Genomic DNA, 14134 nt, shown 5'->3' on the forward strand with positions numbered 1-14134 from the left:
ACCCCGGCAAAGCACGCGCTTGAAACACGACACTCAAAACATCAGGAAACGCTCCGCTGTCTGCGTTTCGCGACTGCGGGGATGCGCCCTCGAGCTGGGAAACATGTGCATTTCACTAAGACGATGGCCAATGGGGGCGGCTGTTCGTTTGATTCAAGAGGTGCTGAGACCCACAGTGGGAGATCATACCTATGAAACGAGCGACTTTGAAAAAGATGACATCTATGTAGATATAAAGGAGCACCAGGCGCTGTGTTGCGCACCTTCACCCACCGGCCCTTGGTTCTTTCGCGCACGTCTTTTGCTACCACCTGTGCTAGCCACAGTCACTTTCTTTTCTCCATCCTTCTTTGCTGTGCAAACAAAACCTTCTACACACACAAATTCACCATGCGTTTCGCCGCCTCCACTATTGTCGCGCTCGCCGCCATCCTTAGCACCACTCAGGCACGCCCGCATAACCGCCAGGGCGCCTCCGGTCTTGTGGCGGATAGCGGCAGCACCAACCCCTTGATGGACTGGCTTTCCTCTCTACTTGGCGCACTGCCCACAGGTGGTGCTGGATCTGGATCTGGCTTGCCCGGCTTCGGGGGCAGTTTGCCTACTGGAGGCGCTGGAGATGGCGGCTTCGGCAGTTTCCCCACTGCCACCCTCGAATTCCCCTCCGGCATCTTTCCCACAGATCCTGCCACAGTCCCTACAGGTGGCTCAGGCGGACCCAGTTTCGAGCTGCCTGGTTTCTCGGACGCGCCCACGCCCACTTTCGAGCTACCCGGTTTCTCAGATGTGCCTACGCCTAGCTCTGTTGCTGGGGTCTTTCCCTCAAACAGTGCGGTTCCGACCGGGGGTGTGACAGCTCCCGCGACAACGGCACCGGCGACGCTGCCTACGCCTGGCGAAGATCCATTGAGTACGGTGTCTTTCGTATTTGCGTCCTCGAGCGCGGACAATGGGTTTGGTGGGTTTCCGGGGTTCCCTGGCTTTGGGAAGAAGGCGTAAAGCCGGATTGAATACTTGTTAGATCACTTTGGGGCTCTCTGACTAGCAGGTGGAACTCCTGCTGGCCATGAGGCATGAAAGTAGAACTACATCGGGTGGTCAAAGCATCCCTACGAAACATGACTCCAGCAAGACAACGACTTTTTCATTGTATATAGCAATTAGATTCTAGCTGGTAGATCCAGTCCATTCCATTCCACCGAAGGATCTTTATTCGAGAAACATGTTGTTTAAACCATCTGCGCGTATAATGGTAATGTGTACATGCGTTATTCGTTGTGCTCTCAGCAATGGAGAGCCCTGTGCTCGAATCAATTGCGGATTGAGCAGCAGAAGAAGCCTCTTTCTTTCGCACAAAAACCCCATACGCATACTGTGAGCAAATTTACGCTCTGCTAGCGTACTAAAGCCCCTCTACCTCCGTAGTACATCCTCCCATAGTCGGCCCGTCCACCAGCATCCGTACCGTGGCACGGCACGGCGCTAGCCTTACCTCCGATCCGACCGTCACCCACAAAGAGCAAACCACGACTCCACATCCACCTCCGCGCATCCTTAGGCTACACAATTCTCTGCCACATGATTGAGCGAAGACAATCGAAACGAACAATGAATGAGCAGTTTTGCCCCGGATGGGATGGCCTTGCCGCACGGTCGCAGCACCTTCCCGCACGAAACAGATAGACACATGGGACGTCGATGTCCTGCAATGCTGCTCAGGCGCGTATAAAATAGCGAGAATGCGCAGTACAGAATACACCACCGCATTCAGCACTCATACATCTCTCTACCAATAGCCAAGTGACTTTGTCAAGTATCGCAACCATGCCGCTCGACCTTTCCAACCCCGGCCGAAGAATCCACGTTGGCATCATCCTTATGGGCGAAACCGAAATCCTCGATGTCGCCCCGATCGACTTCCTGCACGCCCTCTCGCCAAAGTTCATCCACGCGATGCCCATCTCCGACGAGCTGAAGGCGAAGGCGCTGGACATGGAGTTCCATTGGGTGACGGAGAAGGGGGAGTCCGCGAGCTTGACGGCGGGGATTAGTCTGAATGCAACGGACTCGTATGCGACGTGTCCGCCGCTCGATATCGTCCTCATCGGCGCGTACTTTCCCACCTACACACCCACCGAGGCGGACCTGGCCTTCATCCGCAAGGCGCACGACAACTGTACAGCTTTTCTAACCATCTGCGGCGGCATCCTCCCCGCGCAGCTCGCCGGCCTGCTCGCGGGTCATACCGCGACTGCCCCGCGCTTCATGCTGCCGATGCTCCGCGAGCAGGACCCGCGCACAACGTGGGTTGAGAAGCGCTCTCACCACGATGGGAAGATCTGGACGAGCGGCGCGCTGCTGAATGGGCTGGATATGATGCGCGAGTTCGGGATGCATTATTGGCCTGAGTTGACGGCGGTCGCGGTGCCGCTTGGGGGGTGGCCTGAGAGGGGCATCGAGTATGAGGGGCCAATGGAACAGCTGGTTGGGGAGATAAAGTGGGGTGCTGCTACGGCGTAGAGGGTGGGATGGCTGTGAAGGATCACGCATCAACGCTCTGTATACTTCACCGTCTTCAGGCTGGTCACTATTATGCAGAAAATACATTCAGAAGCTATCACATCTGTTCTGTGAATAATCGACTGCTCGGTGGCTTTATTGTCTCCTGGAGCGCATTTTCGGGCCTCAGTGTACCTTCATCCCGTCACATTTCAATACAAAAATGTCTTAAAACCGCTGCTTGTGGTACTTGCCTTTTCGAAACGATACGTCGCGTCGCCGACCAATGCCCTGCGGCTTCACGTTTCCCTCCGCCGAAACCCTCGAAACGGCTACAGCAGGACTTAGACGAGCGGAATCCCGGCGGCCACCCTGACGTCGAAGTGTTCTTGTGGCTGCATATTCTTGTAGCTGGCAGTCAGTGGAGCTTCGAACGAAGGACGCAAGCGCAACAGGTGCTTCAATGCGATTCAAGAGTCTTGTGTCAAGACGCAGATGGCGAAGGAGGATATAGAGCATACGATAGGGTCAGAGAGCCAGGGTATGGTCAAGTTCATAGTGCAGACTTTCGAGGGGCCGGAGGCCAAATGGGCGTTGACGCAGCAATGTCGGAGCTGCAATCAGGAAATCCGGACGCATCTTCCATATAAGAGGGAAGCTACAATTAGGACGAATCTAGCCCAGCAGCGAACAGAGCTGCCGCTGCTGGATAACAGAAGAACGAGGGAAACGTGGGGAGCCGCGGTCGAGGTGGAAGCTGCCCGGAAACGGCGCGGCAGGGAGTGAGATGTGTGATTCGGGTACCCTGGGCTTTCACGGCGAGAAATGTGCTCAAAAAGGTTTCGGCATGTCAGAGCGTTTGGACTTGAGCACATCTAGATGCAACGACGCCGAGCCCTAGTGTTGCTCGATAATACATTCCCAGTCTCACTTTACCCTAATATACGGTGCTAGGCCTCAAACATCGCACACTCTCTTTCCAATAATCTCACAATTTCTGCTTCACACCTCTCAACCCCACAACCTCCTCCCTAACCTCCAACTCGGCCCTCGTCCCCTCCTCAATAGCCCCATCAATAAAGCTCCGCCACCCAAGCGCCCAGTCTGAATTGGCAAACACAACATTCCCATGCCTTCCCCTCATATCATCCAAATGCTCGCTCAGCAGCCCCGGCGGCGCAAAGAACCACGCGCCCTTTGCAAACTCGTCTTTGCTCCAGTTGTGAAACACCAGGCGCTCGATCTGCACATTCTGCCCGGCGTAGTTTCCGGGGTTGAAAAGACTGCTGACAGCGCGCTTTGTGCGGTCCACATCGACTTCAGGGTCCATGTGTCTGTTTTGCCCGCCGAAGCATACGATGTGTGTGTTTCCCGCTGGTGTGGTGCCGTCGCCGATCGCGTAGTGGAGTTCGTTGGGGTAGTTTATTCCGGTCCAGGAGCGGAGGTCCTTGTTGCTGACTTCGGCGTGGACTTTGACGGTCTGGTTGACGTGGCCGATTGCGATCGCTGCTTGTTTGCCTGTGGGGAGAGGCGGGGTGAATTTGATGTCGGATAATACGTTCAGCGGGATTGTGCAGATTGCGCGGAGGGCGCGGTATGTGGTGTTTGATCGCGAGGTGATCTCGACAGCAGAGGGCGAGGTGGAGATGTGTTGCACGGGCGTATTGAAAGCGTAGGATAAGCGCTTGGTGGCGAGTGCTTCGTCGAAGAAGCGTCGGGCGAAGGTGGACTGTCCGTCGCGGAATTTCCAGGTGATCAGCATGTCGAGCCAGCCTTGGTATGTGTAGCCGCACATGGCCCACCAGTGCATGAACTCGTGGAAGGATGTTGTTTCGAGAGTTCCACCGCTGGCGAGCAGGATTGAGGCCTCGAGTACCGCGCGTTCCTGTGGCGATAGTGTGTCCGCGATCTCGTTGATGCGGTCGAGTGCGGAGAGAGAATCGAGAGGGATGGAAGAGGGTTGGTGGAAAGTAGTATATGGAAGCGGGATCGTTTTGCGACCGTAAAAACCGTCAATATTTGTGAATTTCTTTAGGGCCGAGTCGAGGAGTATATCCTGATCTTATGTCAGCATGGCCCTCAAGTTTTGGCAAAAGTTGACTCGCTAACTTCATCGTCGTGTGTCATAGTCACAGAGCTCTCGGGTGTGTTTAGCTCGAAGTGCTTCACGCCCTTCGCGAAATCAAAACTCATCTCAACGTCCTTCTCCATGCGATATCTCGTAATTTCGCGCCAGGAATTCGACTGTCCCCAATGGACCCAAGTGCCGCCCATTTCGAAGGGGTAGCCGCCGATATTGCTCGACCATGAGCGTCCTCCAATCCGGTCACGGCCTTCTAGAAGGAGGACTTTGAGACCGTCCAGTGCGGCATTGCGAGCAGCTGTTAAGCCACAGTAACCAGCGCCAATGACTATGACATCGTACTCGACTTGTGTGCTGCTGATGTTTGAAGATGGCGATATGACACCGAGGGAAGGCACACCGGGTTTCAGACCATCAGAAGGTGTCCAGGTGAAGCCGTCGCGGGAAGTCATATTAGCGAGCAAATACAGACTGCTTCATAGACTGGAAATGTAAGAGGGCTGGGATAAAGGGTACGTGTGAGTCCATAACCAGTCCTCTTTATAGAACTGTCGAGCGGGCATGCCCGCTGTCGTCGATTCCGCGATTTTTCTTCGTCGTCGCGTCTCCATTACTCAATGGAATGGTCAGACCATATTACCATATCTGGGCATTAATGTGAGATCTGCGTGGCCGCTAAAAGTGGGGCTAGAATTACCGTATCCAGTTATTAAAATGAGAAACCATAAAGCCGCCTTTGAGATCGCTTCCAGTATCTGAGTTTGTGTAGACCCTGGGATCCTCACGCGTCGCACTATAGTCCACGATGCTTGGTACTCTTGATTCGATGTAATATAGACAGATGCAAAAAGGCGTAATATATAGTCGGGCTGCAGAGTGGCCTAGAAATTCAGGGAGCGGCGCTACTGGAACTCGAACTTCGACGAACTCCGAGGACGCAGACATGCGTATACCTTTTCTACAGACGAAAAGCGAAGTTGAAGCCGATTCGCATGATATCGTTAGTTTGGTATGTCTTGTGTCTGCTATCTCACACTTGAGCCTGGACCAACGCTGTGGCGGACCCTCGCGCAAGGCCGGACCGAAAGCGGGGATCGCGATTACCGCATTGGGTTGCTAAAGTGAGAAAACCATGCCATATCCTAGGATCGCCTTCCAAACCCCAAAGGACATCTGGAGATACTACGTGATGTCTAGTCGATCTACTATCTCGCCGCCATGCCTTGACCGTCCTAAACAATGGGTAGCAATCCCGCACACAGCGAGTATGCGCAGCAGTGCCGGTTGCTCGAACCTATGGCAGTGGCGTTTCTCACTTTACCGTCCGGATTGGGCATGACACAATGGTCGGCGCGAGCACAAGCCAGCGATAACAATGAAAGAGAGACCTATCGTATCTACACGGAAGCCTATCGGTATCGATTGGCTTTTGGTGTACGTATCTATACGTGTGCGATGTGATCGCATGTTCATAAAGAGCGTAAGGTTGCGACTTGCGAATCGTTCTCGTTTAACAAACACTCTGACGAACGAGATGGGCGATATGAAAGAGTTCAAATCTTCCTCAGAGCTTGAGCGCCGTAAGCCAGCATTCCATTCCGTCTGCCAGAAGTCTCGACTCACTGAACAATGCCACAGATGCTACAAACGATGAAGGGCAAGTGCGGGATGTATCCCACCGCCTCGTTGGCCTCAATGTACAATCCGAGCATGCCCGGGCCATGTCTGGATATGAGACGATTTCTGCCGGCTGGGTGATTTGCAACAGTTGGGTTGGCATAGCAGCAACCTTTGCGCTTGCCATCGCCCAAGGTGGTCCAGTGAGCCTGATCTACGGGCCTATCATCATGTTCCTGCTCGTCGGGGCATGTGCATTGACTCTAGCGGAGCTCGCGAGCGTATATCCCACGGCTGGCGGGCAGTACCACTGGACTAGCATCCTGTCGCCAAAAAGTTCGAGTCGAGGATTGGTGAGTTTTGGCTGCGAAACATGCATAGCACATTGCTCACCCTTGTCCAGAGCTATTGCTGCGGCGCGACCAATGTCTTCGCCTGGATCGCGATATGTGCGGGCATCGCTATCATAATTCCGCAACAGATCATGGGGATGGCAGTGTTTTACAATCCCAGCTACGTGCCACAGACATGGCACGCTTTCATTCTGTACCAGGGGGGAAATCTTATGGTCCTTGTGTACAACGTATACCTCCTGAAGCGCTCGATGTGGATTCACGATGTTGGCTGTAAGTAACACCAAAGAGTGCGTAGTTGACTTGCTGACACAACTCGTCTACAGTTATCATCTCGATAAGTTGCTTTGTCACCCTTGTGATAACTAGTCTCGCTCGTACGGCACCGAACTTCCAGCCAGCTAAGGTGGTCTGGACCACGTTCCTGAACCAGAGCGGCTGGGTCGACTCCGTCGCCTTCCTCACAGGTCTGGTCAACTCGAACTACATGTATGCTGGTATCGATGGTGTCATACATCTTGCAGAAGAATGCAAAAATGCGGCGATGGTTGTACCGCGTGCGTTGATGAGTACGATCGCCATCGGGTTTGTCACTTCGTTCGTCTTCGCAATTGTCATGGTATACTGCACGAATGATTTTGATGCTGCAGTATCAACCCCAACCAGTATGTCCTGAAGTCCCTTGCGGTACTGCGGCTTGGCTGATCGGTCTGTATAGGTGTTCCGATATACGAAATCTGGCGGCAAGCGACACGCTCAGATGCCGCGGCGACTGTATATCTCGTATTTCTGCTGTTGATGGCTTTCTTCGCGCTCAATGGTGCTCAACAAACAGCTTCACGATTGTCATGGTCGTTCGCCCGCGATAATGCCATCTTCGGCAGCCGTTGGCTCAGCAAAATCAGTCCGACGCAGGATGTGCCTATCGCTGCCCTGGTCTTCAACTTTGCCATCATGTTTGTGATCGGATGCATATATCTCGGATCATCATCCGCGTTCAATGCATTCATTGGGACCGGACTAATATTGCAGCATCTCACTTATGCCATGCCCGCAGCATTGCTGATGTATCGGGGGCGGTCATCTGCATGGTTGCCACAGACTCGTTCCTTCAAGCTACCTTCATGGTTGGGATGGACGGCGAACGTTACCACAGTTGGCTTCGCCATCTTCGTCCTCGTCATATACTGCTTCCCAGTTGCGATGCCGGTGTCAGGAAGTAATATGAGTAAGTATGTCGAACTTTGTACCCTCAGCCATATTAACAACATCTCATAGATTATGCAAGTGCTGTCATTGCCGTTATGGCATTGTTTGCGACCCTGAATTGGTTCTTCTATGCCCGGAAGAATTACCAGGGACCCAGGCTGGAATTTTCCGATTAAAGAAGGTCGTCGATGCAACCAGACCTAGATGGATGCATCCAGTCAAAAAAAGCGATGCACACTCACATGACCAGCACTTTTGAATATTCCGGGAGATATTGAGTCCACCTTCTCTCTCCTTTGCTTTCCCAGAAACGCCGCAAGCTTTGCACGGCCAAGGGGATGTTGCGAAACTTTGTGCGGGCATATATGCTCTCCATATAGTTGACGAAGAAAGCCCTTTGATCTGGGTCGGACGTCTCTGCGCCGGCTACAAAACAGGGCCATACTAGTGCATGAGCTCCGTCGGTATGAGGTGGCATAAGAGAGAGGCGTTGGGCGACTTCTTGTATCGTCAAAGCTTGAAGCCTGGAATACTGTGATCGAGAATCCACTGAAGAATTGATATTCTCGCTTGTCGCACGCCGTGTGTAGATAGTGAATGCAGCATCGAAACAGAAGCGTATTCCGTTGAGATTTTGATGGTTTTCCGACCCAGCTGCAAATTGCTCGGGCGTTAACCAGTCGTACCATGATTGCAAGGACCTTTGGATTGCAGAAACACCGGTATGCTCTCCTAGTAGTGGCAGACAAAGAAGCTCAAACCTGGGGCCGCATCAGTGACTAAGCTTCACTAAAATTTCTTGGACTTACATGTCTGTCTGTTTCTGAAGGAATTTGACGATTGTATTTCCAGTCTCAGCCCTGCTGTTTGCTGAAAGACACAATAGCATCTGGATCAGAAAGCCGCAATCTTCACTGCCTGTAACCGTCTCGCCTACCAACAGTACAATCAGCGTTGCCCAGGTGAATTTACTAAAGATCTGGTCTTCAGTAGCGGACAACGCGTCTTTTCTGAGGCGAGAAATGACCGCTGCGCGGCCAGCTTCTGCAGCATGTTTCATGCCCGGAAATTCACGGCTAAGATGCTGAGCTGCGACGACATTTACTGCTCGACGCAGTACCTCATCTTCAAGGGCCATGGGTAGAAGAAGCTCGCGATACCCATTAGAATTGGTATCAAATACTACCATTACGGGCGCAATGGCTTCGGAGAAGTGAGAAAACAGCATGCGGCCTTCGGCACTAAGTGGCGATATCCAACGTTGCAAGCTTCCATGCTCCGCTGGAAGCTTCATCATTGCACCTTCGACACGCTCCATCCCCTCCACGTCATCCTCGAGTTCTGAACTTGCGCTTCGATCGTGCCAAGTTTGTGTTGGTGAGGCGACAGTATCTGAAGATGATTGAAGTTGCTCTGCCATCATGGGTCTGAATGATCTGGTGGTAATATCCTGTCTTTGATCGGATGACATTGCTCTTGATTGAACGTCGCCTCGGCTTGGATCTTCTTGCCTTCGTTTAGTCCCCCTCTTCCTCTCATTATTCCATCTGATAATGGGAAATGACGTTGATGATGGCAATTGAATTGTGCCGTCATTGCCTACATCTGGAATCGTGCAATCTTTCAGCTTGCCTCGCCTCGCGACGCCCTTGGTGAATCTTATACGATTCATCCCGGAGCACTCAATACCTTTTTTGATGCACTTGCCACACGAAGGCTCAGCTTTGTCGCAAATGATCCGACGGCGAGAGCACTGGAAGCACCCTAGAGATGTAAGAATTAGTTAGGCATGTCGGAGGTGTAGATAACTACCTCGCTCTCTGGGATTTGGTCTGTTGCCTCCATTTCCGCCGGATGGCGGCAGCGCGATTCCTGACATCCCTGGCTGATGCAACGTCAATACGATTAGATGCCAATAGGGACGTTCTTCGAGATCAGTCGTATGGTGGGCAGTCGAAGTCTTCTGAACTTAGACGGCTGAGATAAGCTATAATCGGGCCGAACTTCCATACATGCACGTGATCTGCAATACGGCTGCGGGCGCAACGTTTGCTAACTAAAATTATAACCTCGCTAGTTTTATACTAGGTGCCTCTAGTCATCATATTGGTAGATTCATAGCTAGGTAAAATAAAAATACTTGTTATATATTTTACTATGGTAGGGACGTCAAAGTAAGGCTTTGTCACGAGAGCAACGAGCAAGATGTCTGAGGCCCAGGTAGGCTAGATCAATATACTGCGTTCGGTATCTACGTGTAGGTACAAGACGTTGGATAAGGAGAAAAGGTCCTGTCCCCCCTATCCAGCGTGGATCTATCTTCTCGCTTCGTCGCACGCCCTCGCCAAGGGTGGCTAGCGCCATGCTTTGACCAATCAGCTAGCAGACGGGCCACCCATCTAATAATCTGTTAACTGGCTGCCAGCGCGCGACATCTCTAAGATATACTACTGCCAGCAGTATATCCATGCTTGTCAGGTAGCCTCTAAGGTTACCGTGACAGGCTTCAAAAACTCAAGGTAGACAATAACCTCCATCGATAAGTACGTCACTCCCGGTCATATACGTACTGGCATCACTCGCCAGATACAAGTAAAGCCCCTTTATTTCCTTTGTATGCCCCTGTCGTCCTAGTGGTGTCATCCTGTACGCCTCGTTGATGACTTTCTCTCCCGCGCCCATCTTAGTATCGAAGAATCCAGGGCTGACGATGTTCACTCTGGCAAAGTCCTTCCACTCGTGGGCAAGTGACTTTCCGAAGTGGCTGATGAAAGCCTTAGTTCCGTTATAGATGGGCTGATCGATAGGCACATTGACAATGCGCGCGGACATTGAGCTGGTGATGATAAGGTTGCCAAAGCCCTGGCGCTTGAAGTGATGACCAGCGAACTTGGCGCAGTATACGACGCCGTTAACTGCAATATATCAATACTGTAACCAACGCACGCAGAACGAGAGGTCTGACCATTGACAGACATTTGCTTGTCGTACTCCGGCAATGTCTGTTCGAGGATGGGCTTTGAGATAGCCATTCCGGCGTTAGCCACAAATACATCAATCTTGCCAAAATCGTTGACAACTTCATCCATAGTCTTCTCCACGGCGTCAGCGTTCTCAACAGCCACCTGATACGCCTTCGTCTTGACGCCGAATTCTTTCGCAATCTCTTCTGCTCGTGTAATGGCCGCGTGATTGGAGTTGTACCACAGTGCAACATTTCCTCCAGCTTCGGCCATGGCGTATGCGACTGCCAGACCAATACCGTCGGCCGCCCCGTTGACAACAGTAACTTTGCCCTTCATCTGGAATTGTTCCAAAACATTGCTGGGGGTATTAGGAAATGGTTTTGGGAAGCCTGGACGCTCGACGCCGGCTTCCTCAACTGTCATTGACATTTTGAAAATAGAGAGTGCACTGAAGTCGACGCGTGTGAGCAGAGGATCCCTGACAGCGATTCGTGGAGTGGCAAATCAACGATATTGGAAATTCACAAACCGAGATAGCAGTGGTGAGTCAATGTGCTGGCTTTTTATATATGACAGGCCTAGGGAAGTAACGGGGAGACGCGAAGGTCAGGATGGCGAGGCGGGGTATAGCGCATCGGACAACAGACGACCGAATTCAACTTTACCGTACATAGCCAGGCTAATGTATCATAGGTATGGACCAAATAGTATAGGCTCCTTGAGCGGAAGAGAGGTCCTATATTCAATGATTAATTGCCCGTCATAGACGCGCGCCCTCGTAACGAAACGGTTGCAAGATTGAGGCTTGCCGTCATTAGTGAGTCACGTGATAAGAGAGGCTCCTGGGCACTAAACCAAATAGTGGGGAATCTGAAGTTGCTAGGCCAATTTTCCAATTTCCCTTGTTTCTCCGACATGCAACATGCGTGCCGCATCGCGAAAGCGGTCGGACGCTCGTGAGTTAGCATGCGTTGCTTGCCGTACTCGGAAAACACGTTGTAGCCTGCAGCCGGGCCATACGTCATGCTCGCACTGCATCCGAATGAACAAGACGTGCATTTTCAGTGGCCCACCGTCACGGACACCACTTACGCGGAAGAACCTGGATTATCTCGAGAAGCGATGCCGAGGCCTCGAAGCACAGCTGGCCAGGTTGACTCACGACGCAACTCCGGCTGCGCCTGCGGTTTCAACGCTGTCTGAAAGCATTGCTCCTGAGAACTCAAACATAGTTGCCAGCGATGGCCAGAATCCTGACGTGCATGATTCTTCTGAGCAATTTGAGACTACTTTTGACTGGAATGAAAGCCAAAATACACCCGGTGGCGACACTCAGCATACTGGCGATGGCATGGCCTCGCTCACTCTCCGCGATAGACAACGCGGCTATCTTGGTAAGAACAGTGAATCGCATGAGAAATATATGCTTATGTTGTGTAGGGAACAGTTCAGGATCTTCTCTTCTCGAGAAACTGACATCTACGCTCCCCAGACACATACCACCGGATTGGAAAACTCCCCGTCATCACGCATATAATCCAGACTTACAGATGCAAAGACTGGCATTAGCACACGGAATGAGCAGTTCTGTCGTGCGTGAAAGTCTCATCGAAGCTTATTTTCGTGCCTACAGCCCATCTTATCCAATACTGCACCAACAGTCTTTCCGAACAGCATGCGAAAAACGATCATCGATATCCCCTAATTCAACCTGGCATATCGTCTACTTCATGGTACTAGCCATTGGAGAGTGGGTCAGCGGATTCAATAAGGATTCTTTGTCGATGTATTACGACGCCGCACGCTCTCGATTAAGCATGGACATCATGGAGGCCGGTACAATGAACACTGTTCAAGCGTTGCTCCTCCTAAGTAACTACCTCCAAAAGACCGACAGACCTAATACAGCGTACAACTTCCTCGGCATCGCTTACAGAGTTGCCCTTGGTCTAGGCCTTCATCGCGAAATCAGGCTGGATCGGGCGCCAGAAACATGTGCGTTGCAACAAAGACGTTTGATTTTTTGGACACTCTACAGTTTTGATAGCGGTTTCAGCTTGACTACCGGCAGACCTATAATGGTTTCAGACGAGTTCATCGACACTAAGAAGCCCCTGAACATCGATGACTCGAAGTGCAATTCAAATTCTGCGCTTCCCGCGCAAGTATCGTATCCTACCAGATCTTCGGCCATGGCTGCTCAGTCCTGTCTCGCAATCATCGCGAATAGGATCCATAGCACCTTCCAGTCTGTCAATGGCATACGTGATCTGGAACAGGTGACACTGATCATGGAGCAAGCCTTGAACGACTGGAAGCAAGCTTTGCCGGCGTATTTTACGGCGTCAGAAGTACCAGAATGGTTCCTCGGACCTCGCGCCATGGTGCTGTGGAAATCATCTAACATCCGTCTTGTACTTCTCGTCACAAGCCAGAAGTGTTCTGCCCATGCAGGTTATCATCGGAAAATGACCAAGAAGATCTGTCAGCTCGCCAGTGAATCGGGCCGAGAAATTTGCAATTTCTGCGAACGAAACCAGGCTCTATTACACCATGGACTTACCTGGTATGTGGTGTATTATTTACTCCAATGTCTGCTTGCTATAGAAACCCAGCGAGTGCATCTCGAAGACAAGTCACCGCTGTTAGAGACGAATCAGCAATTACCAGATGCGTTGCCCGAGATAATTACTCGCGCACGCAACTGTCTGCGGGAGTTGAGCCGGACTAATATGCCAGCTGCTCGTGTCTGCCAGCTACTGGATCATCTAAGCAACAGAAGATACCCAGAAGATCGAAATACGATCACTTGTTCTAATGACGATCTCACGGCCGATCAGGCACCAGAATCTGTCGTTACATTCAATATCCCTCATCAGAACAGCTTGAGTGAACCTCACAGCTACCTGCCAGGCTCAATGGGATCCAACGATTTGTCTCAATTCCCTCTGGAGACCAATATAGCTGGTGACTCGTGGATGATGGCTGCGGACCCGTCACTGCACATGTTCATAAACGGCTCGGATGACTTGGGCGATATATTTGACGATTTAGGTGGATTTCCAAGCGCCAACGATGGCGATAACTTTTCTCATTATTTAAGAGGTCATGGCCTCTAGGTGCGCTAGCCATTTTTGATGCTGTTGAAGCAAGCTCCGAAACTGGATCCCCGATCAGAGTAAAAATCGTGGTATTGATCTTTATGATAAGATTGCAGCAGGTTTAATCGAACAGATATTGGTACTCTCGACGAATGCTCTTCGCGATTACTAGGATGCTCAAACTATGTTCTCGGGTTGTCACTCGAATTTTCAGCGAAGCAGACCTGTCCATTTTGCTCTCACATGTGTAATGGTTTGTTGATACCTGTATGATTCGTGGACGCGAAGCCTCATACCGCTTAGCGT

General features: G+C 51.5%; 7 protein-coding genes across 7 annotated transcripts; 4 read left to right on the forward strand and 3 right to left on the reverse strand.

Annotated features, from left to right (window-relative positions):
- Positions 1 to 270: 270 nt before the first annotated feature.
- CC84DRAFT_1166811 (uncharacterized protein) lies at positions 271 to 1200 on the forward strand. Its single transcript, XM_018179056.1, has one exon. The coding sequence runs from the start codon at positions 391 to 393 to the stop codon at positions 997 to 999; it is 609 nt and encodes a 202-aa protein (XP_018033408.1). The 5' UTR covers positions 271 to 390; the 3' UTR covers positions 1000 to 1200.
- A 309-nt stretch (positions 1201 to 1509) lies between these two features.
- CC84DRAFT_1166812 (class I glutamine amidotransferase-like protein) lies at positions 1510 to 2726 on the forward strand. Its single transcript, XM_018179057.1, has one exon. The coding sequence runs from the start codon at positions 1825 to 1827 to the stop codon at positions 2518 to 2520; it is 696 nt and encodes a 231-aa protein (XP_018033409.1). The 5' UTR covers positions 1510 to 1824; the 3' UTR covers positions 2521 to 2726.
- Positions 2727 to 3487: 761 nt separating this feature from the next.
- On the reverse strand, positions 3488 to 5034 carry CC84DRAFT_1096824 (amine oxidase; the record flags this gene model as incomplete). Its single annotated transcript, XM_018174683.1, has 2 exons — positions 3488 to 4555; positions 4609 to 5034. 2 exons carry the CDS (start codon positions 5032 to 5034, stop codon positions 3488 to 3490), a joined length of 1494 nt encoding a protein of 497 aa, XP_018033410.1.
- Positions 5035 to 6116: 1082 nt separating this feature from the next.
- On the forward strand, positions 6117 to 8335 carry CC84DRAFT_1261687 (amino acid transporter; the record flags this gene model as incomplete). The annotated part of the gene is made up of 6 exons (XM_018185086.1): positions 6117 to 6162; positions 6221 to 6552; positions 6603 to 6825; positions 6879 to 7217; positions 7271 to 7780; positions 7831 to 8335. 6 exons carry the CDS (start codon positions 6117 to 6119, stop codon positions 7935 to 7937), a joined length of 1557 nt encoding a protein of 518 aa, XP_018033411.1. The 3' UTR covers positions 7938 to 8335.
- Positions 7915 to 9706, reverse strand: CC84DRAFT_953294 (uncharacterized protein). Its single transcript, XM_018187943.1, has 3 exons — positions 9574 to 9706; positions 8571 to 9525; positions 7915 to 8522 (listed from the first exon to the last, which is right to left on the reverse strand). The coding sequence occupies exons 1-3, from the start codon at positions 9638 to 9640 to the stop codon at positions 8000 to 8002; spliced, it is 1545 nt and encodes a 514-aa protein (XP_018033412.1). The 5' UTR covers positions 9641 to 9706; the 3' UTR covers positions 7915 to 7999.
- A 275-nt stretch (positions 9707 to 9981) lies between these two features.
- CC84DRAFT_1151339 (putative short-chain dehydrogenase) lies at positions 9982 to 11487 on the reverse strand. Its single transcript, XM_018176740.1, has 2 exons — positions 10727 to 11487; positions 9982 to 10676 (listed from the first exon to the last, which is right to left on the reverse strand). Exons 1-2 carry the CDS (start codon positions 11154 to 11156, stop codon positions 10276 to 10278), a joined length of 831 nt encoding a protein of 276 aa, XP_018033413.1. The 5' UTR covers positions 11157 to 11487; the 3' UTR covers positions 9982 to 10275.
- Positions 11488 to 11637: 150 nt separating this feature from the next.
- CC84DRAFT_1166818 (uncharacterized protein) lies at positions 11638 to 13923 on the forward strand. The gene is made up of 2 exons (XM_018179058.1): positions 11638 to 12121; positions 12168 to 13923. The coding sequence occupies exons 1-2, from the start codon at positions 11650 to 11652 to the stop codon at positions 13844 to 13846; spliced, it is 2151 nt and encodes a 716-aa protein (XP_018033414.1). The 5' UTR covers positions 11638 to 11649; the 3' UTR covers positions 13847 to 13923.
- Positions 13924 to 14134: the final 211 nt, after the last annotated feature.

The sequence above is a fragment of the Paraphaeosphaeria sporulosa genome (genome assembly GCF_001642045.1).
Source record: "Paraphaeosphaeria sporulosa strain AP3s5-JAC2a unplaced genomic scaffold CC84scaffold_8, whole genome shotgun sequence".
NCBI classification, from domain to species: Eukaryota; Fungi; Ascomycota; class Dothideomycetes; order Pleosporales; family Didymosphaeriaceae; genus Paraphaeosphaeria; species Paraphaeosphaeria sporulosa.

Excerpts from the sequence above, each read along its gene's own strand:
- CC84DRAFT_1166811 (XM_018179056.1), top strand. The coding sequence starts at position 391 with ATGCGTTTCGCCGCCTCCACTATTGTCGCGCTCGCCGCCATCCTTAGC.
- CC84DRAFT_1166812 (XM_018179057.1), top strand. The coding sequence starts at position 1,825 with ATGCCGCTCGACCTTTCCAACCCCGGCCGAAGAATCCACGTTGGCATC.
- CC84DRAFT_953294 (XM_018187943.1), bottom strand. The coding sequence starts at position 9,640 with ATGTCAGGAATCGCGCTGCCGCCATCCGGCGGAAATGGAGGCAACAGA. Across the intron at positions 9,526-9,573 it reads ACCAAATCCCAGAGAGCGAG|GGTGCTTCCAGTGCTCTCGC; the intron begins GTAGTTATCTAC and ends TTACATCTCTAG. Across the intron at positions 8,523-8,570 it reads CTTCAGAAACAGACAGACAT|GTTTGAGCTTCTTTGTCTGC; the intron begins GTAAGTCCAAGA and ends ATGCGGCCCCAG.
- CC84DRAFT_1151339 (XM_018176740.1), bottom strand. The coding sequence starts at position 11,156 with ATGTCAATGACAGTTGAGGAAGCCGGCGTCGAGCGTCCAGGCTTCCCA. Across the intron at positions 10,677-10,726 it reads CAAGCAAATGTCTGTCAATG|TTAACGGCGTCGTATACTGC; the intron begins GTCAGACCTCTC and ends GATATATTGCAG.
- CC84DRAFT_1166818 (XM_018179058.1), top strand. The coding sequence starts at position 11,650 with ATGCGTGCCGCATCGCGAAAGCGGTCGGACGCTCGTGAGTTAGCATGC. Across the intron at positions 12,122-12,167 it reads TAGACAACGCGGCTATCTTG|GGAACAGTTCAGGATCTTCT; the intron begins GTAAGAACAGTG and ends TATGTTGTGTAG.